Source organism: Synchiropus splendidus, chromosome 10 (assembly GCF_027744825.2).
Source record: "Synchiropus splendidus isolate RoL2022-P1 chromosome 10, RoL_Sspl_1.0, whole genome shotgun sequence".
In the NCBI taxonomy this organism is placed as follows: domain Eukaryota; kingdom Metazoa; phylum Chordata; class Actinopteri; order Syngnathiformes; family Callionymidae; genus Synchiropus; species Synchiropus splendidus.
This window is the reverse complement of record NC_071343.1, coordinates 365,001-387,523: the sequence shown is the minus strand read 5'-3', so window position 1 is coordinate 387,523 and position 22,523 is coordinate 365,001. Positions and strand designations below refer to the sequence as shown.

General features: G+C 58.5%; 4 protein-coding genes and 1 pseudogene across 6 annotated transcripts in view; 3 read left to right on the top strand and 2 right to left on the bottom strand.

Annotated features, from left to right (window-relative positions):
- The window catches only part of LOC128765531 (titin-like), an 80,332-nt gene extending 72,724 nt beyond the window's left edge, over positions 1 to 7,608 (top strand). For both annotated transcript variants that reach the window (XM_053876239.1, XM_053876238.1), the window contains 4 exons: positions 38 to 613; positions 684 to 989; positions 1,065 to 1,667; positions 1,747 to 7,608. In XM_053876239.1, the coding sequence (XP_053732214.1) occupies positions 38 to 613; positions 684 to 989; positions 1,065 to 1,667; positions 1,747 to 6,677 (6,416 nt within the window). In that variant the 3' untranslated portion in view covers positions 6,678 to 7,608. The remainder of the gene's footprint in view (positions 1 to 37; positions 614 to 683; positions 990 to 1,064; positions 1,668 to 1,746) is intronic.
- A 2,099-nt stretch (positions 7,609 to 9,707) lies between these two features.
- On the top strand, positions 9,708 to 11,911 carry ube2g2 (ubiquitin-conjugating enzyme E2G 2 (UBC7 homolog, yeast)). The gene is made up of 6 exons (XM_053876324.1): positions 9,708 to 9,819; positions 10,272 to 10,307; positions 10,378 to 10,423; positions 11,003 to 11,121; positions 11,463 to 11,603; positions 11,660 to 11,911. The coding sequence occupies exons 1-6, from the start codon at positions 9,777 to 9,779 to the stop codon at positions 11,770 to 11,772; spliced, it is 498 nt and encodes a 165-aa protein (XP_053732299.1). The 5' UTR covers positions 9,708 to 9,776; the 3' UTR covers positions 11,773 to 11,911.
- A 66-nt stretch (positions 11,912 to 11,977) lies between these two features.
- LOC128765571 (kinesin heavy chain-like) lies at positions 11,978 to 18,010 on the bottom strand. The gene is made up of 7 exons (XM_053876323.1): positions 17,997 to 18,010; positions 17,833 to 17,906; positions 17,665 to 17,725; positions 17,542 to 17,601; positions 17,388 to 17,477; positions 16,897 to 17,116; positions 11,978 to 16,836 (listed from the first exon to the last, which is right to left on the bottom strand). The coding sequence occupies exons 3-7, from the start codon at positions 17,719 to 17,721 to the stop codon at positions 16,721 to 16,723; spliced, it is 543 nt and encodes a 180-aa protein (XP_053732298.1). The 5' UTR covers positions 17,722 to 17,725; positions 17,833 to 17,906; positions 17,997 to 18,010; the 3' UTR covers positions 11,978 to 16,720.
- On the top strand, positions 13,271 to 16,635 carry LOC128765540 (thrombospondin-type laminin G domain and EAR repeat-containing protein-like). Of its 2 annotated transcripts, none has more exons than XM_053876249.1 (15): positions 13,271 to 13,365; positions 13,602 to 13,704; positions 13,773 to 13,831; positions 13,894 to 14,043; positions 14,097 to 14,323; positions 14,391 to 14,478; positions 14,547 to 14,694; positions 14,767 to 14,880; positions 14,963 to 15,252; positions 15,327 to 15,507; positions 15,569 to 15,621; positions 15,683 to 15,859; positions 15,931 to 16,109; positions 16,172 to 16,273; positions 16,333 to 16,635. In XM_053876249.1, the coding sequence occupies exons 2-15, from the start codon at positions 13,617 to 13,619 to the stop codon at positions 16,484 to 16,486; spliced, it is 2,010 nt and encodes a 669-aa protein (XP_053732224.1). In that variant the 5' UTR covers positions 13,271 to 13,365; positions 13,602 to 13,616; the 3' UTR covers positions 16,487 to 16,635. The 2 variants fall into 2 exon arrangements, with proteins under 2 accessions (XP_053732224.1, XP_053732225.1); XM_053876250.1 differs by lacking the exon at positions 13,271 to 13,365 and having other exon boundaries at positions 13,575 to 13,704; positions 14,963 to 15,080; positions 15,138 to 15,252.
- Positions 18,011 to 18,109: 99 nt separating the features above from the next.
- The window catches only part of LOC128765537 (kinesin heavy chain-like), a 4,921-nt pseudogene continuing 507 nt past the window's right edge, over positions 18,110 to 22,523 (bottom strand).

Here is a 22,523-nt window from a genome sequence, read left to right as displayed (position 1 = left end):
TCCTGGAGACGCTAAACGTGTTCTTGCCTCCTCTCAGTTGAAACAAAACCAAGTCTCCGGAAGGAGATGGATGAAGTCACCGCCAAGCTGGGACAGCCGGCAGTCATGAAGTGCCAGATCATTGGCAGACCCGTTCCGGACATTAAGTGGTACCACGGCGGAAAAGAAGTTGTTGAATCACGCAAATATGAGATGAGCTCGGATGGACGCAACCACTCGCTGTCCATCATGACGGATCAGCAGGAGGATGAGGGAGAATACACCTGCAAGGCCACCAACGATGCCGGAGAGGCTGAAACCTCAGGCGTGCTGGTGCTGGAGGCCGCGCCGGCTTTCCATCCAGACTTCGCTCTGAAGGACACCTACTATGCTGGACTGGGCACCACCTTGCGCATCCACGCCGTCTACATCGGACGTCCTGAACCAAAGATCATGTGGCTTCATGGAGCCAAGACTCTGGAGAACACTGAAGACGTCAGCATAGAAACAACAGAGCAGTACACGCACCTGGTGATCAAGAATGTGCAGCGCAGGATCCACGGAGGCAAATACAGAATCCGCCTGCACAATCACTTTGGCCGCGCAGACACCGCGCTCAATGTGGAGATTTATGGTAAGTGCGGCGAACGGAGCGGCGCCACGTGGTGAATTCCTGTTGAGTAACCCGTGAAAATTCTCTGCAGACAAACCCGACGTCCCTCAGGGGCCCATTGTCCTGGACGCCCTCTTGAAGAACTCCGTCATCATCAGCTGGAAACCGCCGAAGGACGACGGCGGCTGCATGATCACCAACTACATTGTTGAGAAGCGGGAGGACAAGGAAGGCACTGAGTGGGAACTGGTGTCCTCCTCCATTAACGGCACATCCTGCCGCGTGCCCAACCTAACGGACAGCGCCGGTTACTTTTTCCGAGTGTACGCCCAGAATCGCTACGGCAACAGTGAGCCGCTGGAGCTGACTTCGGCCATCCTGATCAAGAGCCAGCTTGGTGAGTTTGGTCTGGTATGGCGTACCACGCGGGCGGTACGCGCAGAAAGCCTGAGGGGTTTGTCTCTGCCCACAGATAAGCCTTCTCCACCGCTGTCACCCGTCGTCTCGGGGATCACCAGCGATTCATGTGTCGTGTCCTGGAAGCCGCCACTGAGTGACGGAGGCTCCAAGATCAAGAGCTACTTCCTGGAAAAGAAGCAGAAGGACAAGAAGGACTGGGGCGAGTGGAGTCCAGTGACCAGCGACGAGATCAAGCAAACAGTGTTCTCCGTCAAGCGTCTGAAGGAGGGTGTGGAGTACAGGTTCAGAGTCAAGTGTGAGAATCTCGGGGGGCAGAGCGACTACAGCCAAGAGACCGCGTCCGCTGTGCCGGTCACGGCTGTGGACGTCCGAGCTCCTGCGTTTAAGGAGGAGCTCCGCAACATGAGCGTCAAGTACAAGAGCAACGCCACACTTGTCTGCAAGATCCTGGGTCAACCCAAGCCAGTCATCAAGTGGTTCAGACGAGGAAAGGAGATACACTCTGACGGAAAGAAGATCAAGATTCAAGAATTCAAAGGCGGTTACCATCAGCTTGTTATCACGGAGGCAGATGAGGAAGACTCCACGGTCTATCAGATCAGGGCCACCAACCAGGGCGGCTCCATCTGTGCCACCGTGTCGCTGGATGTAGAAAGTATGTGTGGACCTTTACGTGCGGCCAAACTCCTTTATTTGCTGATCCAGTTGTTCACCGTGATGCTTTCTCTTTTCAGTCCCAGCCAAGATCCACCTGCCGAAGAACCTGAAGGACAAGGAAGCCATTCCTGCTCTGCGGGGAGAAGTAGTCAACATAAAGATTCCGTTTGGTGGCAAGCCGGATCCTGTAATCACTTGGCAGAAGGGACAAGATCTGATTGACAGCAACGGTCACTACCAAGTCATTGTCACACGATCGTTCACTTCTCTGGTCTTCCCCAACGGCGTTGAGAAGAAGGACGCGGGCTTCTACATTGTCTGCGCTAAGAACAGGTTCGGCATTGACCAGCAGACGGTGGAGCTGGACGTGGCTGACGTTCCCGATCCTCCCCGTGGAATCAAAGCCACAGATGTGTCCAGAGATTCGGTCAGCCTCACCTGGGTGGCCCCCGCTAGCGACGGTGGCAGCAAGGTGGTCAGCTACATCATCGAGAAATGCCCCACCACTGCCGAGAGATGGCAGCGCGTGGCCCAGTCTCGTGACACTCGCTACACTGTCATCAACCTCTTTGGGGGAACCAGCTACCAGTTCCGAGTCATTGCTGAGAACAAGTTCGGCCAGAGTGCTCCATCCGAGACCTCCGGTCCAGTCATGACGAAGGAGGACAAGTCCAGAGTGCTGCTGTATGACCGGGAGGTGGATGACACTGGCCGTGTACCCAAGGGCAAGGCGCCTCACTCGGACGGAAAGAATTTACACAACAAATATGCAATTGCCGAGGAGCTCGGAAGAGGACAGTTTGGTATCGTTCATCGCTGCGTGGATATCAGCTCTGAGAAAACCTACATGGCCAAGTTTGTCAAAGTCAGAGGGGCGGACCAGGCTATCATCAAGAAGGAGATAGCGACCCTCAATCTCGCTAAACACACTAACTTCCTCCTCCTCCACGAGTCCTTCGACAGTCCCGAGGAGCTCGTCATGATCTACGACTTCATCTCTGGTGGAGACATCTTTGAGCGCCTTAACAGCGCAGAATTCGAGCTGAGTGAGTTTGAGATCGTCAACTACATCCGGCAGGTGTGCTCGGCCCTGGAGTTCCTGCACGCAGAAAGCTACGGGCACTTTGACCTCAGACCTGAGAACATTGTCTTCACGACCAGGAGCAGCTCTAGCATCAAGATCATTGAGCTTGGCCAGTGCCGGCACCTCACGCCTGGTGACCAGATCAAGATCCAGTACACGACTGCGGAGTACGCCGCCCCCGAGATCCATCAGTGTGATATGGTCAGCACCGTCACAGACATGTGGTCAGTCGGTGTTCTGGCCTACGTGCTTCTCAGTGGACTCAATCCATTCACAGCTGAAACTACTCAACAGATGATCGACAACATCTCGAACGCGGTCTACAGCTATGACGATGAGTCCTTCAAGGTGGTTAGTGTGGAAGCGCTCGACTTCACCGACCGCCTCATCACCAAAGAGCGCAAGCACCGTATGACTGCCTCTGAAGCACTTGCGCACCCTTGGTTGACCAAGCCCGCCGAGGACGTGAGCTCCAGAGCCATCCAGACTGGAAGGCACAAGAGATACTACCAGAGCATGCTGAGAAAGGAGTGGAGCACAGTGGTGTCTGCGGCCCGCGTCGCCAGCGGCGGCTCCATCAGGTCGCAGCGTGGCGTGTTTGTTGCCAAAGTCAAGATTGCTCCGTTTGAACACGGACCCCTCGCGGGACAGATTGGCCACGCTGTGGTCAATGAGGGCGACAGCATCAAGTTCATCTGCAACATTGACAACTACGACAGCACCACAGAGGTCACGTGGTACTGTGGCGTGCGGCAGCTGGAGGCTGGCGACAAGTATGCTATCGAGTATGAGGACGGCCTAGCAGTCATCACCGTGCATCACGTGACGCGAGCAGACGACGGCACCTACAGGTGCAAGGTGGTGAACGAGTACGGCGAGGACAGTGCCTATGCGGAGCTGTTTGTGGCGGGTGTTCGCTCCTACCGGGACTATTTCACGACGCGCGTAATCAAGAGGACGAAGCGCAGGATTGACACCGCCAGGATGCTGCAGAAACCGCCCGAGTTCACGCTCCCCCTGGTCAACCACACGGCCTATATCGGGGAGGATGTCCGTTTTGGTGTCACCATCACAGTTCACCCAGAGCCTCGCGTCATCTGGCACAAATCTGGACAAAAGCTCATCCCCGGACATGACGACAGGAAGTACACCTTCATCAGCGACAAAGGATTGTACCAGCTGATCATCCACAATCTGGAGGACGAAGACGATGCAGAGTACTCCGTTGTTGCCCGAAATCGCTACGGGGACGACAGTTGCAAAGCTCGCCTGACCGTGGTGCCCAGACCTAAGCCAGCAGATCTGACTCTGAGACCCATGTTCAAACGACTGCTGGCCAACGTGGAGTGCCGGGAAGGCCAAAATGTCCGCTTTGAAATCAGAGTCTCCGGGCACCCAACCCTCAAGTGGGAGAAAGATGGAACGCCCATTGCCTTCGGGCCGTCGATCGAGTTGGTACACGAAGGGCTGGACTACTTTATCCTTCACGTCCGAGACACCCTTCCTGAGGACTCTGGCGTGTACAGGGTGACGGCCACCAACTCCGCTGGGTCGGCCAGCTGTCAGGCAACACTCAAAGTGGAGCGCGTTGCCCACGTCAAGAAAGACTACGAGACAAGTGAGAAGGAGCAGGCCAAGGTCGCTGGGAAAGAAGAGTTGGATAAAAAGGTGCGGCTGTCTCAAATCCTGGCCGGCACCGTGGTGATGCCACTGCCTCCAGCAGCCGTCCAAGCTGTGCGCGAGGCTGCTACCATGTTCAAACCGGCGGTGACCACAAAGAAGGGTGAAAAGACTGAGGCAGAGATACAGAAGGAGCAGGAAGAAAGGAAAAAGCGGGCGGATGAGAAACGATTGCGCATGCCGTACGTTGTCCCCGCCCCCCGTGCCGTCAACCCGGCGGTTCTGGAAGAAGACGTCGAGATCAAACATTTCAAGCCCATATCAGACATGAAGTGGTACAAGAAATTGCGTGACCAGTACGAGTTCCCCGAGCCAATGGAAAAGGTCACTCAGAAGAGGATGAAGCGAATCCGCCTCTCTCGATGGGAGCAGTTTTACGAGGTGCCTATTAGAATCAAGGACCAGTACAAGCCCAGATGGCACATCCCCACTGTGAGCCAGGACGACCTGGAGACTGTGAGGCCAGCCCGGCATCGCAGCCCTTCCCCTGAGATGGATGCCTACCACCGCATTAGGAGGCGATCCCTGGGCGACCTGACTGACGAAGAGCTCCTGCTGCCAGTCAATGAATACCTGGCCATGAAACGAACAGAGGAGGAGCGACTGCGCTTGGAAGAGCAGCTGGAGCTCGGCTACTCTGCTTCGCCACCCAGCCACAGCCCGGTTCGCTTTGAGTTGTCCTCGCTTCGCCCCTCGTCTCCAAGGCGGGTGTATGCAGAGGCGGAAGAGGAGGAAGATGTCTGCCGATATGACTCCTACAGAATTCCCTCCAAATATGAAGCTGGCCCGAGCTTCGTGGAGCTCCGCCAGCGTCATGACAAAGCAACGCACAGACCTGCAGGACAGAAGCAGCGAGTGTTTGAGGAGCGGGAGGACCAGGAGCTGCTCAGGCCACATGCCACCGCGACAAGAATCTCCTCATACAAGAGTCAGCTTAAACGGATGGAGTTTGAGGAGAAGACTCGCACTTCCAAAAAGGAAACCACTGTTTCCATTTCAAAGGTTTCTGAAGTTGTCGAATCTGAGCACCTCGCAGGCTTTGCCTCCGAGTACCTACCGAAGCCTATCAAGAAGCTTCCTGAGCAGACGACATCTCCTGCCCCGGAAAAGACCCACGTGACCATCGAGCCCCTGCCCAGGGTGGACTTCCTCTCCAGGTACGAGGACAGAAAGCAGACGTTGCGTTCCGAGAGAAGGTCGGTGGAACGGAAGGTGGAGGTTTTCACCCAGGCCCCCTTTAGCCTTGACCACGGCCCTCGCATTACCATCAGGATGCGCTCTCATCGTGTCCCCTACGGATGCAACACCAGGCTGACTTTGAATGTTCAGGCCAAGCCTGAGCCAGAGGTTCAGTGGTACCACAATGGCCAGCTGATTCATCAAAGTTCAAAGTACCAAATGACCAATATCAGCGGAGTGCTGACACTGCAGATCCTTAACTGTGCAACGGAGGACGCCGGCACATACCGAGCGGTTTGCAGAAACACCAAAGGCGAGACATCGGACTACGCCACGCTCGACGTTGCAGGCTCGGAATACGCAGCATTGCCATCTGTGCGCAAGGACGAGGAGCCGCCGTCCTCCTACGTCCCTGAGATGGCCAAGACCGAGGTGTATCATGTGTCCAGTGCTGCGGTCTCAGACACCGTCGCTGTGATTGAGAAAGTGGAGTCCCGTGCTCCTGCCAGGGTCACGGCCAAGCCCCACTCTCTTGTTGTCGACGAGGGCGAAGCAGCCCGCTTCCAGGCCGACGTCGACGGTGAACCAGCGCCCTCTGTCACGTGGATGAAAGAAGGACTTGCCATTTCTTCATCTTCGCGTCACCACATCGTCGCAACTCAGTACAGCTCGTCGTTTGAAATCCCTGCCGTGGAGATGTCGGATGCTGGAAACTACTTGTTATGTGTAGAGAACCCCAGTGGAAAACAGGAAGTCCATTTCACTCTAACTGTGAACAAGTCCAAAGAGAGTCTCGTCACAAGAGTCACATCTCCAGATGCCAAGTCCCCCGAACCACTCAAGTCGCCTGCCGCCAAGTCCCCCGAACCACTCAAGTCGCCCGCCGCCAAGTCCCCCGAACCACTCAAGTCGCCTGCCGCCAAGTCCCCTGAGCCAGTTGTTTCACCTAAGAGGGTCAAATCCCCCGAACCAGTCAAGTCGCCCCAGAGAGTCAAATCCCCCGAACCAGTCAAGTCGCCTCAAAGAGTCAAGTCTCCCCTGTCGCCAAAGTCACCTACACCCTAGTCGGGGGGGAAAAAAGAATAGTTTCTGCCGGTTTGACAAGTCATCATCAAAGAGGATCGGAAGTGTTTTAGTGAATTAGCGTAAAAGATTTGTGTTCTTGTAAATATGAAACTATTTTTGTACCAAACTTGACATGAATTTATCACAACTATCCGGAAGTCTGACGCTGTTATAATTGTGCCGTATTGAAAAATTCTGACGTTTCGTTCTGTGACATGTACATAATGTATATAGCCGAATTCAACGGTTATGGGAAATGTATGCTTTTATTTATGACGATGATATTCACCAAAGAAAGGACAGGAGAAAGTTTCTTGGGGAACGACTACCCTGTCAAACTGAAACCAAACTTTGTGCCTCAACTCTGAGTTGAAGTCTAAGATTGCCTCGGCAGGTAGAGAGACTCCCTGCCGACGTTCGAAACCAGAACCAGACGTGCGTCTGTGTCAACTACCAGTGTTTATTTGTGAACCTGGAGTGCAAGACCCTGAAGGCTGCGTGCAGCACCCTCTTGTAGGCAGCCGGAATCGGCCTTGTGCTCCGACTGACTGAGTCACCACCACTTTGATGACCTGCTGGGTGCGTGAGCGGCCCGCGCCCCCAGTCTTGAATATTATTTATTGAGTACTGTGTCTGGCCCGAGACGGCCCGTGTGACTTCCACGTTCTGGCCATGGATGGAAGTCCACCGAAGCTCTCCTGAGCAGACGCAGCGCCGACTCTCGGAGGATCGCCTGTTTTGTTTTTCCTCTTTTTGTGTGTGTAGTTTATTGATCAGTTCATACAGTCACCAGTAGGGAAAGAATGGGCACAATGAGGCCACCTGCTGCCCCACTAACCAAGTTAGACGCCCCAACCGTGAAGGAATTGGTCTGATAGATGTGTTTTTGTCCTCCGACAGTTTGATGTATTTCTGGCTTATTAAAGCATGTTTCAGCACCAAACCGTCTCCTGTCTTTGGTACCAAAGTACATCTTTGGCTCCTGTCAGAGGAGTTGCACCTCTGGCAGCGTTTCCCCTTCACCCGGCCCAGTCACCAAAGAAAAACTGGACCGCGGGCCGCGGCTCCCAGCTGGCTCGGGTCGTTGTCTCTGAGCTCCAGACTCTCACCGGCCCAAACGACACCAGTCCTGAAATACAAGTGAGATCGGGAGGGAGAAAGTCCATGGCGCTGACTCAGGTTTGGTGACCTGACGTCAAAACCCCAAACAAACAAACAAGCAAACATGAAGTGGAATAACTTTATGTTTGTTGAACACCTGAGGATGAAGGGCTGGTACTGCAGGGTCACCGTCTGAGCCGTGAGGCAGGTGCGTCCCAACATGGAAGTACAGCGTCACCTGTTGAACTACGATGGCACCAGATGTGCTCCGTACCTAGAGGTGTCACAGGGGAGGTGCTCGCTCTCCACACCTCTCCTCCAGGGTTTGATGTCCTGTTGTGGGCTGGAGCTGGGACAGGGATGAGGCCAGTCTGGGACAGAGCGTGACTTGGTCTATGACTTTGTCACAGCCAAACTGCACAGAAGCGCACATTCAGAGCTGGACACGCACCGGGCACCTCTTCCCTTCTGGAGAGACGTCACTCGCTGGGCAACCCCTCCCACATGCAGCGGCCACACACACAGAGGAACAGCCACCTGCAGCACTCTACACTCGACAGTCACTCCTACAAAAGACTGTTTTACGGCTTGGAACGCATTCTTTCGTCTTCCACTCATTGTACGGCCGTCTGGAACGGATCGCGTTAGAGAACTGAGGTTGGCTTCTATTGTCAAATATGTCATGAAATACTTTGGTGCTGGTTGATTTTGGTTTGTTTGTTGTTGCTGGAGCAGAAAGACATGATGTTTCATATACTGAGGCAAACGTTGATCTTCCACCTCCAACGTGCTCATGACAGTGAATGTGAGCAGGTTCAACAACAGGTCCAGGTGGTCCAACAGGAGGTCCAACAGGAGGTCCAACAACAGGTCCAGGTGGTCCAACAGGTGGTCCAACAGGAGGTCCAACAACAGGTCCAGGAGGTCCAACAGGAGGTTCAACAGGAGGTCCAACAGGAGGTTCAACAACAGGTCCAGGTGGTCCAACAGGAGGTCCAACAGGAGTTCAACAGGAGGTCCAACAACAGGTCCAGGAGGTCCAACAGGAGGTTCAACAGGAGGTCCAACAACAGGTCCAGGAGGTCCAACAGGAGGTCCAACAGGAGTTCAACAGGAGGTCCAACAACAGGTCCAGGAGGTCCAACAGAAGGTCCAACAGGAGGTCCAACAGGAGTTCAACAGGAGGTCTAACAGGAGTTCCAACAGGAGGTCCAACAGAAGGTCCAACAGGAGGTCCAGCAGGAGGTCCAACAGAAGGTCCAACAGGAGGTCCAACAGGAGGTCCAGCAGGAGGTCCAACAGGAGGTCCAACAGAAGGTCCAACAGGAGGTCCAACAGGAGGTCCAACAGGAGGGGATTGACCTTGTTACTTTGGAACACAAGCTCTGAGCAGTCATCAGGTCACATGGGGCGCGAGTGGCGACCTCCATTTCCCACCAGGAGCAAACCGAACCTGACATCTCCTCAAGAATCGCAGGTACGTGTCGGCCGTGGAATTCTGTGCTTATAGGGCGCCCTCTGCTGTGCGTGGACCAAATCGACAACATTTGAGGAGATCGTGGAGTCTGGTGTATGTTATAGTTGATGCATCATCTACTGTTGGGTCATCTTTTATTTTGAAGGGAGAGGAAGTGACGTCCTCACTGTTGGGCGTTGTTGAAGTTGGCGAGCGGAAAAGAAGAAATAAAGACGTGTGTGGCACACTTGGGAGAACTCCGGCCTCCCTGTCATCATTCGCATCGAACTCAAGACTCGGCCACAGTGGCACAAAAGAAGACGCTGGGAAACGACAAACGATTCCAGAATGTGCGCCGTCTGGAAGCGCTTCTTTTGCCTCTTCCGTTTCTTGTCCCAATTGAGTAGCCGTAATGTTGATTCCAGGGGGCGGCGCATGCGCGTCGACACCGGGGCGCACCAGAGCGTCCCTCCTTCTCAGCTCTGCGCTTGCGCGCCAGACTCTCGGCTGAGTTTGGAGAGTCGCCTTCTCTCGAGCCCACGATGGCCGGAACCGCGCTGAAGAGGCTGATGGCGGAATACAAACGTGAGTGACGGCGCGCAGAGGCCGCCGGTGCAGCGGGAGCGGCTCCCCGAGCCTCGGCTCGTGGGCCGGTAGCAGCTAGCTGGGCCTGTGGCCGCCGCGTCGCGAGCGGCGCTCACGCCTGGGGTCGACGTCATCTGACCGCCGGTGCCGCTGGCTCTCGCGGCGTCGGTGCCGCGGAGAGCGAGCGAGCGAGACGTTGACGTCAAGCCGGAGGTGGTGCGCGCCGCTTCGGCTCGCCAGGTCGTGACGTCACGGATCAGCTGGGTTGGAGGCGCTTCGCGCTCCTCGTGCGTGTCACCTCACCATTGACGGTGTCGCTGCGGGGTTCGGCTGCCGGCCATAAGGTCACGGGCGACTTGAGGCCTTCGGTGGCCGCGCCTCCGGCCAGGAGCTCCAGCCGCCAGCCTCCTGTGCTCCTCACTCCAGTGTGTGTGTGTGTGTGTGTGTTTCAGAGCTGACGCTGAACCCGCCGGAGGGAATCGTCGCCGGTGAGTGGTGCTGCCAGTCCGTGGTTGATGTGCGCTTCACCTTGGCTTCACCTTGCCACCTGTGTTCCAGGTCCTGCCAACGAGGAGAACTTCTTCGAGTGGGAGGCTCTGATCATGTGAGTAGCCAGCAGTGTTGTGGAGAGAAAGGTGAGGAGCCGCTGCTGCGGCCGTGTGCTTGTGTGGAGAGCAGGGGACGGGTCCGACTGCGTTGCCGGATCTGCCACCCTTCTCACCAGAAACACGACCCCACAGCCAGCTTAGGATGACACCTGTCCGTGGACTTGGTTCATGTCTGAAGACGGAGATGAGACCGCGGGTGGGTGGGGTCTGAGCCACTGCTCTGCCAGCTTTCTTCTCTGTCCCCAACGGTCCTCGCGGCTCCAGCTCTGGACCCGTTTCCTCCATGCAGTTGAAGACACAAGAGAAGTCGCGTGAAGAAATGATCGCCTGCTCACAATCTATTCTCCAAGTCATGATGCAAAGTGTCAGTGCTGTGTCTCTTGCTGTGGTGAGAAACCCGTTCACAATTGTCTCTCTCCTGAAATGGTGGATTTCCATCGGCATGTTGGGAGATTGGAGCGAGTCTGGAGGGGGCCTGGCTGACGCCGGGCTGCAGCATCAGAGGGCAGCGGTGTGGGGCAGACCTGCCCGCGCTGGTGAGGGCGAGCGTGACGCCTGTTGCTCTGCTGTGGCAGGGGTCCCCAGGACACGTGCTTCGAGGGCGGAGTCTTTCCTGCCGTGCTCAGCTTCCCCTCCGACTACCCTCTGAGTCCTCCCAAGATGAGGTTCACCTGCGACATGTTCCACCCCAACAGTAAGTTGCTCCGGCAGCCACGGGGCGCCCTCAAATTCCTCCGCTGTCCCAACTGACTCCGCCTGAGTCGCTCTCTCTCTCACGCACGCACGCACGCACGCACGCAGACACCCACCCTGTCGTCAGAGTGACGGGTCACTTGTGTCTCACATGTTATTATGACTCAGGTCAGTGACTGCAACTGATGATGTCATCAAAGAGAGTCTGAACCTCTCGCTGCTGATTACAGGAGGCAACCCACCACCACCATCATCATCATCATCATCATCATCATCACGCACACGCACGCACGCACGCACGCACGCACGGCGAGTCACCCGTCACCTCTTGTCTCGTGCCAGTCTACCCGGACGGACGCGTCTGCATCTCCATCCTTCACGCGCCAGGCGACGACCCCATGGGCTACGAGAGCAGCGCTGAGAGGTGGAGCCCGGTCCAGAGCGTGGAGAAGATCCTGCTGTCTGTGGTCAGCATGCTGGCGGGTGAGTGCCGCACCGCTCCAGCCGGCGCGCAGACTCTCATCCTGTCTCTCCGACAGAGCCCAACGATGAGAGCGGCGCCAACGTGGACGCCTCCAAGATGTGGCGGGAAGATCGGCAGCAGTTCTTCAGGCTGGCTCAGAAGATCGTCCGCAAGTCGCTGGGACTGTAGACCTCACCCCTGAGGACTGGACTGGACTGGACTGGACTGGGTGACGCTGGTGTCGCCGGACTCAGCCGTGGATTCGAGTCCATCCCTGTCAATGACTGAGACTTGTTAGCCACCTGTGTGAATACAGTCGCCTGCGTGCACCCTGTTGTGTTATATGGTCAGCAGCCTGCAGGTGGCGCTCCTACTTGACAGACCCGGAGGTCAAAGGGCGTCTTCCAGGTCAGGTGGTAAGTGATGGGAGCGTGACCTCTGTCAGCTCCGCTGTGGCTCTGTGACCCCGGCTGTCTCCGAGTGTTTGGGGGCAGACAGACAGGTGGGCGGGGCCAGACAGGTGGGCGCGCCGTCTCTGGGGAATTCCTGCTTCAGTGAGCTGCTTCCTTTCATCTGCTGTTTGTTTCTCCTTCACCTGTCACTTCAAACACCCACCTGTGCACCTCACCCGTCTGTCTGCTTCACTCAGGCTCTCACCCGTCTCTCTCTCTGTCTCACTCAGACTCTCACCCGTCTGTCTCTCTGCTTCACTCAGGCTCTCACCCGTCTGTCTCTCTGTCTCACTCAGACTCTCACCCGTCTCTCTCTCTGTCTCACTCAGACTCTCACCCGTCTCTCTCTCTGTCTCACTCAGACTCTCACCCGTCTGTCTGCTTCACTCAGGCTCTCACCCGTCTCTCTCTCTGTCTCACTCAGACTCTCACCCGTCTGTCTCTCTGTCTCACTCAGACTCTCACCCGTCTCTCTCTCTGCCTCACTCAGACTCTCACCCGTCTCTCTCTCTGTCTCACTCAGACTCTCACCCGTCTCTCTCTCTGTCTCACTCAGACTCTCACCCGTCTGTCTCTCTGCCTCACTCAGACTCTCACCCGTCTGTCTCTCTGCCTCACTCAGGCTCTCACCCGTCTGTCTCTCTGCCTCACTCAGACTCTCACCCGTCTGTCTCTCTGCCTCACTCAGACTCTCACCCGTCTGTCTCTCTGCCTCACTCAGACTCTCACCCGTCTGTCTCTCTGCCTCACTCAGACTCTCACCCGTCTGTCTCTCTGCCTCACTCAGGCTCTCACCCGTCTGTCTCTCTGCCTCACTCAGACTCTCACCCGTCTGTCTCTCTGCCTCACTCAGACTCTCACCCGTCTGTCTCTCTGTCTCACTCAGGCTCTCACCCGTCTCTCTCTCTCTGTCTCACTCAGACTCTCACCCGTCTGTCTCTCTGCCTCACTCAGACTCTCACCCGTCTGTCTCTCTGCCTCACTCAGGCTCTCACCCATCTGTCTCTCTGCCTCACTCAGGCTCTCACCCATCTGTCTCTCTGTCTCACTCAGGCTCTCACCCATCTGTCTCTCTGTCTCACTCAGACTCTCACTCGCCCGTCTCTCGTCCTCGCCTTTTCCTCAAGCGCTCACCTGTCTGTCCGTGCGAAAACAATCTGGTCTGACGTCACCGGTCTCCGCCCGCTGGCGCGCTTTAAAGCCGCCACCTGTCTCGCCGCGGCTGCAGAGCGACTCTCGGCTGACGAGCCGATGCCCTCCGCCGGCCTGAAGAGCTCCGGGCCCCTGCTCCACCCAGAGGTGCGCGACCTGGAGGCGAGTGGAGCTGCTGGTGAATAAACCCGCCTTCCTTCTCTCACACGCGCGCTGCGCACGTCCACTTCTGACCCGAGTCACGCTGGAGTGACTTTGGACGTCACCGTCCGAGAAGTCAACAGGTCGTCACCAGGACATGGCGCACGACGCTGCGGCTGGTCGCGCGTCTCCTCGTCCCCTCTTGTGGACCGGTCGTAGATCCGTTCTTTGACTTTGAAAGTTCGGTCCGAGCTGTTCTTTTTTTCCGTGAAGGTGTCACTCTGCGCGATGGTCGGCGAGAAGACGGTCCAGTGGCGACCCCTGCTGGTCGCCTGGGCGCTCTTCTCCACGGTTCGGACCTTCGAGCCTTGCACAGGTACGGAGCCCCTCCCACTCCTCGCTCGTCCATGACTGGCTGATCGCACGTTTGTCCCGCGCCTTCAGAGCTGCTGCCCATTGACCTCCTGGCCAGAGTCCTCCCTGCAGACCCTCGGTCCCCTGCGGTAAGGACTGGGGTCAGGAGGGACGCGGCTCTGCTTCCAGACTCATTTGTAGCCCTGGTCAGGTGCAGGTGCTCCGGTCCCACGGTTTCAAAGGGATCCGATTCTCCAATGCCTCGGCAGCAAGTTTCCCCGCCTCCAAAGTCTTTCCCTACTGCGACGGCTTCCCCCCGGAGTTTTCGCTGGTGGCCACCATCCTGGTGCAGAGAGCCACGGTGAGTAGAGCTGTTCAGGCCCACCACAGGTGCATCACCTGCTCCGCTTCCAGGGGAGCCAGTACGTCTTCTCACTGGTGGAGGAAGGAGCCGGGACGCTGCTGGTGGGGCTGCGGCTCTCCGGGACCCGGCTGCACTTCCTGTTCACGCCCCGCTCCGCTCGGGTCTGCCTCGCCTTTGACGGCGTGCAGCTTGATGACGGTCTGTGGCACACGCTGGTTCTGGCCGTCACCGGGATCCACGCCTCCCTGACCATAGACTGTGGACCAGCCTTGGAGCTGTAAGTGGCCGCTGAAGCACCACGCGGCGTCCTCACAGGAGCAGCTGACAGCACCAGGTTCTACCAGTTCACAGAGCCAATCCTTCCCGACTTCACTCAGCACCCGAGGGTCCCGGTTCTACATCGGCTGCCGCAGGAGTCGAGGACGCTTCTCAGTGAGTCCGAGGCCACGGCTGCACCCCTGTGTCCTTCTGCTCGGGCCTGATCCTCTGCCTCTCCTCAGGGTCTCCTGCGGCAGCTGGTTCTGCTTCCTGGTTCCGATGCCGCACACAGGCTGTGTCCTGGTGCTCAGCCTCATGTGGCCGAACTGCTGGTGCCCCGAGTGCTTCAGACCTCCGACAGGGAGCAGCCAAGACCGAAGGACCAGTGTGGTGAGTATGGAAGACAAGCAAGTGGATTCCAGTGGGTCACCACTAACCGCGTGCGTGCGTGCGTGCGTGCAGTGAGGACCAGCGAGTCTCGGCCTCCATGTTCCCCAGAAACCAAGAACCAACTTTGGTTTGACACTCGAAGCTTGTTCACGTGTGATGGGGTGACCTGGAGGAGCCTGCTGACTCGTGAGTTCCGGTTCCCCACTCACCTCCTGTGATGCCACTCGAGGAGCAGGGTTGGTGCGACAGTGTCCTCTCTGGTTTGAAGGTTCACCACGTCTGGACTACGTGCTGGACTACCAGGACCTGATCACCAGCTCGGAGACCTTTGATGTGGAGGTGTTCTCTCTTCCTGCTGAAGGCGTCTTCATGGCGGCAGCAAACAGGTTGGCCTCCGTCGCCGCTGGTGCCCGCCGTGTCCCCACACCCGTGTCTCTGAGTAGGGACTCCCGGACCGGCTCTGGGATCTACAGGTGGACCCGAGGCTCCTTCCAGCTGCACCAGAACATCAGCACGCGGGAGGCTCGAGCTTGGAAGCATTTCTCCATTGACTCCCAGGTGGGGGCCTGGTTTCGGGGAGGTGTCTTTGTGAGGTCTCTCCTTCCCTTCACTGCTTGACTGTGGGCCTTCAGAGCTTTCTTGTGGTGGCCAACTCTGGAGAGCTGCAGCCCGAGCTGTCGTTCATCTACCGCTGGAGTCGCCGGCGCCGGAAGTTCCAGCGCCACCAGAAGTTGGAGACGTCCGTGGCTCTGGACTGGGAGTTCTTCATGATCCAGAACCAGAGCTTCCTGGTGGTGGCCAACCACCGGCAGGGTGCGAGCACTGGGCGCTGGTGGTGGCCTGACTGAGTGCTGAACTGCGGGTGTCTCCTCAGGCCTGGATCACAACATCCACAGCGTCGTCTACCGGTGGAACCCCAACACAGAGGTGAGGCGCGCTCACGCGACTCTCCTCTCTCGCGCCCCCTGCTCTGACTCCGCCCCTCCAGCTCTTTGAGGTGAACCAGACCTTGTCCACATCTGGAGCCTACGACTGGGAGTTCTTCACCGTGGCTGGGTTTCACTTCCTCGTGGTGGCAAACACATTCGACGGGCTGAAGACCACCATCAACTCGCGGGTCTTCATGTGGCGAGATGGAAGCTTCCAGCCCTTCCAGGACATTCCGGTCAGTGTGTGCGCGTGCGTGCGCGCTCATGTTTCCTGCAAAACGTCAGACTCACTCAGACTCTCACTCAGACGTCCGGGGCGGTGGACTGGGAGAGCTTCTGGGTGGACGGACGCTTCTTTCTGGTGGTCGCCAACAGCCAGCAAGTGTCTGGCCACGGTCCCAGCCTTTACAGCATCAACTCCACTGTGTACGAGCTCCACCCCCTCACACACACCTTCATCCGCTTCCAGGACATCCCCACACACAGGTACAGCCCCGAGCCGTCCAGCGCAGAAGCCGCAGCCTCAAGCCCTTCCTCCGTGTGTGCAGTGCCGTGGACTGGGAGTCCTTCACCGTGGGCGAGGAGCGCTTTCTGGTGGTGGCCAACTCTCACGACGGCAGCTCCTACTCGCTAAACAGCGTCCTCTACAGGTGAGCTCCGGGAACCGCTGCCCGTAAGCTCCGGGCCTTCACTCGCCGCTGTCATCCAGGTGGCAAGGCGCCGAAGGATTCGTGCCGGTCCACAGACTGCCGACGTTGGGCTGCCGGGACTGGGAGCACTTCAGCACCAGCGAGGGCTCCTTCCTGGTCTATGGCAGCGCCACCTCCAGGCTAAGCAAGGTCTTCAAACTCCGGACTTACTGAGTCCTGTGGACCGGCGGCAGCTGGCGTCACACCGCTGACCGTTTGGAGCCCGAAGCAGCGGCTCCATCGGTGCCCGGGGCCCAGGACCAGTGTGTGATCAACAATAAACCATGTGGTTTTTATTGGCTCCGTCATGATGTCATGGCAGGTGTGACGCCACAGGAGAACCAGCACTCCACATGACAAATACGACAACAGAGCACTGAGGCCAGAGGTGGGGGCGTCGCGCGGGCCTCAGGGCCGGCGTGGCCCTCCTGGTCGGGCTTGTGCTGCCTGAAGAGCCGGTCTGCCACCTCCCCGGACGTGCGAGGACAGGGACGGGTTCTGGTGGCCGGCCCGGACGGGTTTGGCTGCAAGATGAGAAGCTGGTGAGGCTGCGGCGGCGGCGGAGGCACCGCGGAGACACTGACCGATCTGAGCCGAGGCTCCGCCTCTCCTCAGCGACGCCTTGGCGTGGAAGGCCTCTTTGATCCGCTCCACTTCCTGCTGGCAGCGCTGGCGGTCCCGGGCGGCGGACTGCTTGGCCTCCCGCAAGCTGGCCTCCAGCACCCGCGCGCGCTCGGCGCTGGCGCGCAGCCGCTTCTCCAGCTTGGGCAGTTCACAGCGCAGGTCGGCGTTGTCCCGCACCATCTGCAGAGCACAGAGTTTGGCAGGGCTTCGCCTCCTCCTGAGGACTGATTCAGATTCAGCCTCCAAAATGAGTGGAGTTTCAATGTCAGGTCCACAGACCCGGGCTTTGGATGGTGAGGGCAGTGTGTGGGCTTGTTTATGCTGCCAGTGGCCAACTGGGTTCTAGTCTGCTCCAGAGTCCTGCTTCAGGTGAGGCGTGTGTTGGCTGGGGAAAGGGTGACGAAACCTGACAACGTCCCCACAGGGAGAGCAATATGTGCGTGCGTGTTACCTGCTTGTGAACCCTCCCCAGCTGTTCCAGATTGTTCTCCAAGAAAACGATTCGCTGCCTCTGAGCTGAACTTCCTCCTGCATCGCCGCCCTGGTGGTGGGAGGAGGGGTCAGGTGGCTCGACCCAGCGCCCGACTCGGGGGCAACCGACTCACTTGCTCCATCGTCTGCAGGAAGCTTTCCTTCAGTTGGTTCAGCCGCTGCAGCTCCTTCATCTGGAGGTCACATGACACTCAGACGGACTGACAGCTGGACAGACAGGTGACGTCTCCACCCACCACTGTGTCCTCCAGACTCTGGAGGTCTTGATGGACTTCTGCTCGTTTCTGGTTCATCGTGCTGGAACAAGACAGGCGCGCATTCATGTAGTCACACACCTCTGTCTCGCTGTCCTTGTGGGGACCTCTCCTGGCCATGGCCCTTTCCCCAGCCAACACACGGCTCACCTGGACCAGGACTCTGGACCAGACTGGAGCCCAGTTCTTTTGACGTCTTCACCCTCAAACTGAGGTTTGGATTTCTGGGGTCCAGCAAAAGGTCCCCACAAGGACGGTGTTTTGTCAAGAATTGGTCCCCCACCAGTGAGGATAAAGCAGGTGCACACACTCACTTCAGCTCCTGCACTTTAGCAAGGTTGTCGTTGATGCTGGAGAACACCAGAGATGAACGTGTGAATTGAGCCTCACCCTGATGATCCATCCCTCCCACGTCAAGGCCTCCAAGTTGGACCCACAGATGTTGACCTGCCTCCCCCTCCCCCCCAGCGCACACTGATGATGTCATACTCCCTCAGCTGCTCGTTGGCTCGCTGCCTCTGCTGCATCTCGTCCCGCAGGTGTGACACCTGTTTGTGATGGACCTCCCTGTGGTTCTCCATCTGCTCCTCCAGGGTGCGCTGCAGCACGAGAGGCCACAAAGTCATCGCCGTGAGCCAGGAGTCTGAGTGCGGCGAGCGCTACCTTCATGTCGCTGGCGTCCTTCAGCTGGCTCATGTGCTGCTTCTCCTTGTCCATCACACTGACCTCCAGCATCCGCCCTGACACACACACACACACACACGTTCAGGACGGCTTCCGCTGATAGGCGGGGCTCATGGTTACCACGGCAACCTTGGGCATGCACTTGGGCCAGCTCCTCCATCAAGGCATCCTGCGCCTCCTCCAGCTTCCTGTTCTGTTGGGCCATCTTCTGGAGATCTTCTGAGAGAGCCAGGGTCTTGACCTGGAGCTACACACACACACACACACGCACGCACGCGCGCGCGCCTGCGGGTCACAGGCCAGGCCACAGACACGCGGCGGGGACTGGAGGTCTGGCAAACCTGCGAGATGGTCATGTGGCAGGAGGTCAGGCTGCGCTGCTCCTCCTCCGCCTTCTTCTGGCTCTCCGTCAGACTTTTGTGGAGCTGCTGGTTTCGGCCAACCACGGTCTTGACCTCTGACCTCAGTTTGCTGGTGAAGAGGCGCACGGCGGTGAAGTCCTCCGTCACCTCTGAACCCTGCGGAGAACACGGCTGTGGGCTGCCGGCGTGAGAGGCGCTTGCCAGCGGGACTCACGGCCTTCAGCTCGCTGGTTCCCAGGATGGTGCCGATGTCGGCCAGGTCTCGACGCAGCAGAAGCAGGTTCTCGGCGGAGGTCTTCTTCTGGCGGGAGCTGAGGTCCTGCAGGACGGCGAGCTGACGCTCCACCTCCTCCAAGCGCTCCGTCTTGCGAGCCATCTCCTCGTTCAGCTGCTGGTTTTGGGCGTTGTTCTCCAGCACCTGGTTGCTCTTGTGGTCGTAGTTGACGGCGAGCTCCTCCAGAGCCTGCAGCACCTCCTTCACTTCGTCCCGGGCCGAGTCGTTGTCCCGCCGCAGCCGGGCCACGTCCTCCTGGAGACGCTGCTGCTCCTGCCTCAGGGAAGCCGTCAGCTGCGGGGTCAGAGGTCAGGTGAGCAGGGCCGCTCTCAGGGGCGCAGAGTGCCGAGGGGCCGACCTCGTCCTGGTCCAGCAGCTGCTGGCTCTGCTGGTTGATCTCCTCGTCCTGGCGAGGCAGGAGGAGTGAGCGAGCCAGCCAGCGCAGAGAGCGCCAGCGTGCGTGCATGCCACCTTGTCGTCCAGCTGAGCGTAGAGGTCGGCGATCAGCGTCTCGTACTGCTTCCTCTCCTCCTCGCTGAGCGGCGCCGGCGGCGCCTCGCACGGCTCCGCCTTCCTGCCGCGGCTCAGCTGCTCGGCCGGAGGCACGGCCTCTCCTGCGGGGTCAGAGGCGGCGAGGGTCACGGTGCGGAGGTCACGGTCTGGCCGGCTCGCTCACCTCTCCTCCAGCGCTTCAGCTCGCTCTCCTGCTTCTGGACGGTCACGCCCAGCGCCCGGTTCCTCTCCTTCTCCTTCTCAAACTTCTTCTTCCACTCCTCCGCCGTCAGCTCCAGGTTGACCGACACCGTGTTCTTGATGGTCTTGGCCCTGCACAGCGCGCAGCGGTCATGGAGACGCCCTCCCTGCCGGACCTCGGCTCGGGCCGCACCTCTGTCCGAACATCAGCGTGGACTTGGTCTCCGCCTCGTTGTGGAGCGAGGGAGAGCAGCAGATGATGATGGTGGTGCGACAGTTCCCGCCCAGAGAATCTTGGAGGATCCGGGTCATTTTGCTGTCCCGGTAGGGCACGTGCGTCTTCTGCCAACACAAGGACGCGCCGGCGGGTCAGGGGCCGGGGCGGAGGCGGCTCGGCGGCGGGCCGGGCGTCTCACCGTTCCCTCGCTCAGAGCCGCGATCACGTTCCCCAGCGCCGACAGCGACTTGTTGATGTTCTTGGCCTCATCCAGCACGGCTCCTTCCGCCCCCGACTTGCTCACCTGCCGGGGACATCATCAGTCGCCTTGTGGGGACAGACCGGAGGTGAAAGGTCAGACCTTCTCACTCCCCGCCAGGTCCACCAGGTAGAGCTTCCCCGACAGCTTCAGCTCCGTCTCCACGTTCTCCTGCTTGATGTTGATCTGGAAGATGCTGTGGCTGCGGGAGCTGTGCTCGTTCATGTCTGCGCACGCGCACACACACACGCACACACACACGCACGTTTGGTCTGTCCTTGTGGGGACCTCTCCCCCTGAACCAGGACTCGGAACCAAACTGGAACCCAGTCCTGGTGGGGTCATGAGCTTGTTACAAGGATGGAGGAATTGCTCCCCACACAGCAGGATAAAGCCGTGCGCACCACCCCCTGAGCTCAAGCTGCTGCTGAGTCATGACTCACTGGTCACAGCCACGTGGCGGTTGATCTTCCCTTCATCGATGATGTCCATCACTTCCTCGGGGCTGGAGACGAAGCGCTCGGTGCAGCCCTGGGTGCACGCACGCACACACACACACACACACAGGTGTGACCCACAGGGAGGCGCGGGGCCAGGCGCCGGGCGCCACACCGACCTTGACAAAGGGAACCTTGTTGCGGTCCTCGTGGACCGACAGGTTGGTTTTGGACACTGCAAGAGTCAGAGAGAGAGAGAGGAGGTCAGGGCTCTGCCGGGCCCACGCTCGCCGCCTCCTCTCACCGTCCAGCAGGTCTCGGATTTTGTCCATGTAGATTTCAAAATAAGACACCTGCAGGCCGAAGGCAGGTGGTCATGACGGACGGCAGCAGCGCAGGGTGGAGCGACAGACAGCATGGATCCCACCACAGCAGAGATGTTGCGTGAAAGAAGCAGAAGAGGAGACAAACACCACTGTGACCTGGGACCTGTGTGACCCCGCAGACTCCTCCCACCGTCACAGCTGCCTCTTCACCGTCTCACACTGCTGCGAGGGAGGCAGCCACCACCTGCCCTCCTTCATACTGACCGCTTCCTCACCCCCGTCGCCTTCCTCACTACCACCATCATCTTCCTCACCCCGTCGTCTTCCTCACCCCCGTCGTCTTCCTCACCCCCGTCGCCTTCCTCACCACCATCATCTTCCTCACCCCCGTCGCCTTCCTCACCACCACCATCATCTTCCTCACCCCCGTCGTCTTCCTCACCCCCGTCGCCTTCCTCACCATCATCATCTTCCTCACCCCCGTCGCCTTCCTCACCCCCGTCGTCTTCCTCACCCCCGTTGCCTTCCTCACCCCCGTCGCCTTCCTCACCCCCATCGTCTTCCTCACCACCACCATCATCTTCCTCACCCCCGTCGCCTTCCTCACCACCACCATCATCTTCCTCACCCCCGTCGTCTTCCTCACCCCCGTCGCCTTCCTCACCATCATCATCTTCCTCACCCCCGTCGCCTTCCTCACCCCCGTCGTCTTCCTCACCCCCATCGTCTTCCTCACCACCACCATCATCTTCCTCACCCCCGTCGTCTTCCTCACCCCCGTCGCCTTCCTCACCATCATCATCTTCCTCACCATCATCATCTTCCTCACCCCCGTCGCCTTCCTCACCCCCGTCGTCTTCCTCACCCCCGTCGTCTTCCTCACCCCCGTCGCCTTCCTCACCACCACCATCATCTTCATTACCATCACCATCATCTTCACCATCACCATCTTCATCACCTTGATGTGGAACTCCAGGTTCTCCTCCATGGAGTAGATGTGATCAAAGATGTCCGAAGCGATGCGAGGGAGGATCCCCATCATGGCAGGGTCGTGCAGGTCACCCTGTGGGACACGTCGGGCCAAACTAAGAGCCGTGCACAGACCGAAGCTGAGCGTGGTGCCTGACCTCCATGGTGTGGGTCTTTCCCGATGACGTCTGGCCGTAAGCAAAGATGGTGCCGTTGTAGCCGCAGAGCACGTCTGCAGGAGCGAGAGGTTACAGCTGAGAGCGAGCGAGCGAGGGACGGAGCGAGCGCGCGTCACCTCTCACGATCTGCCGTGCGCAGGTGTCGTACACCTGCAGCTGCTCAGTGTTTGGAGGCAGAACTCGGTCGAAGACGTACGGCTTCCCCTGAAACACCACATGGTTCCCACTGTGAGCAGCTCAGACGGTCGCCATGGTGACAGCATCCTCAGGCTTCAAAACAAAGGAGGTGGCACGCTCACTCTGTCACACACACACACACACACAGCGCGCACGGAGACACGCACTGCCGCCTCTCTGACCCTCTGACGTCACGATCGGACACAAGAGGGACAAACGAACAGCAGGTCATCTTCCGGTGAGCGGCCTGACGTCACTCCATTG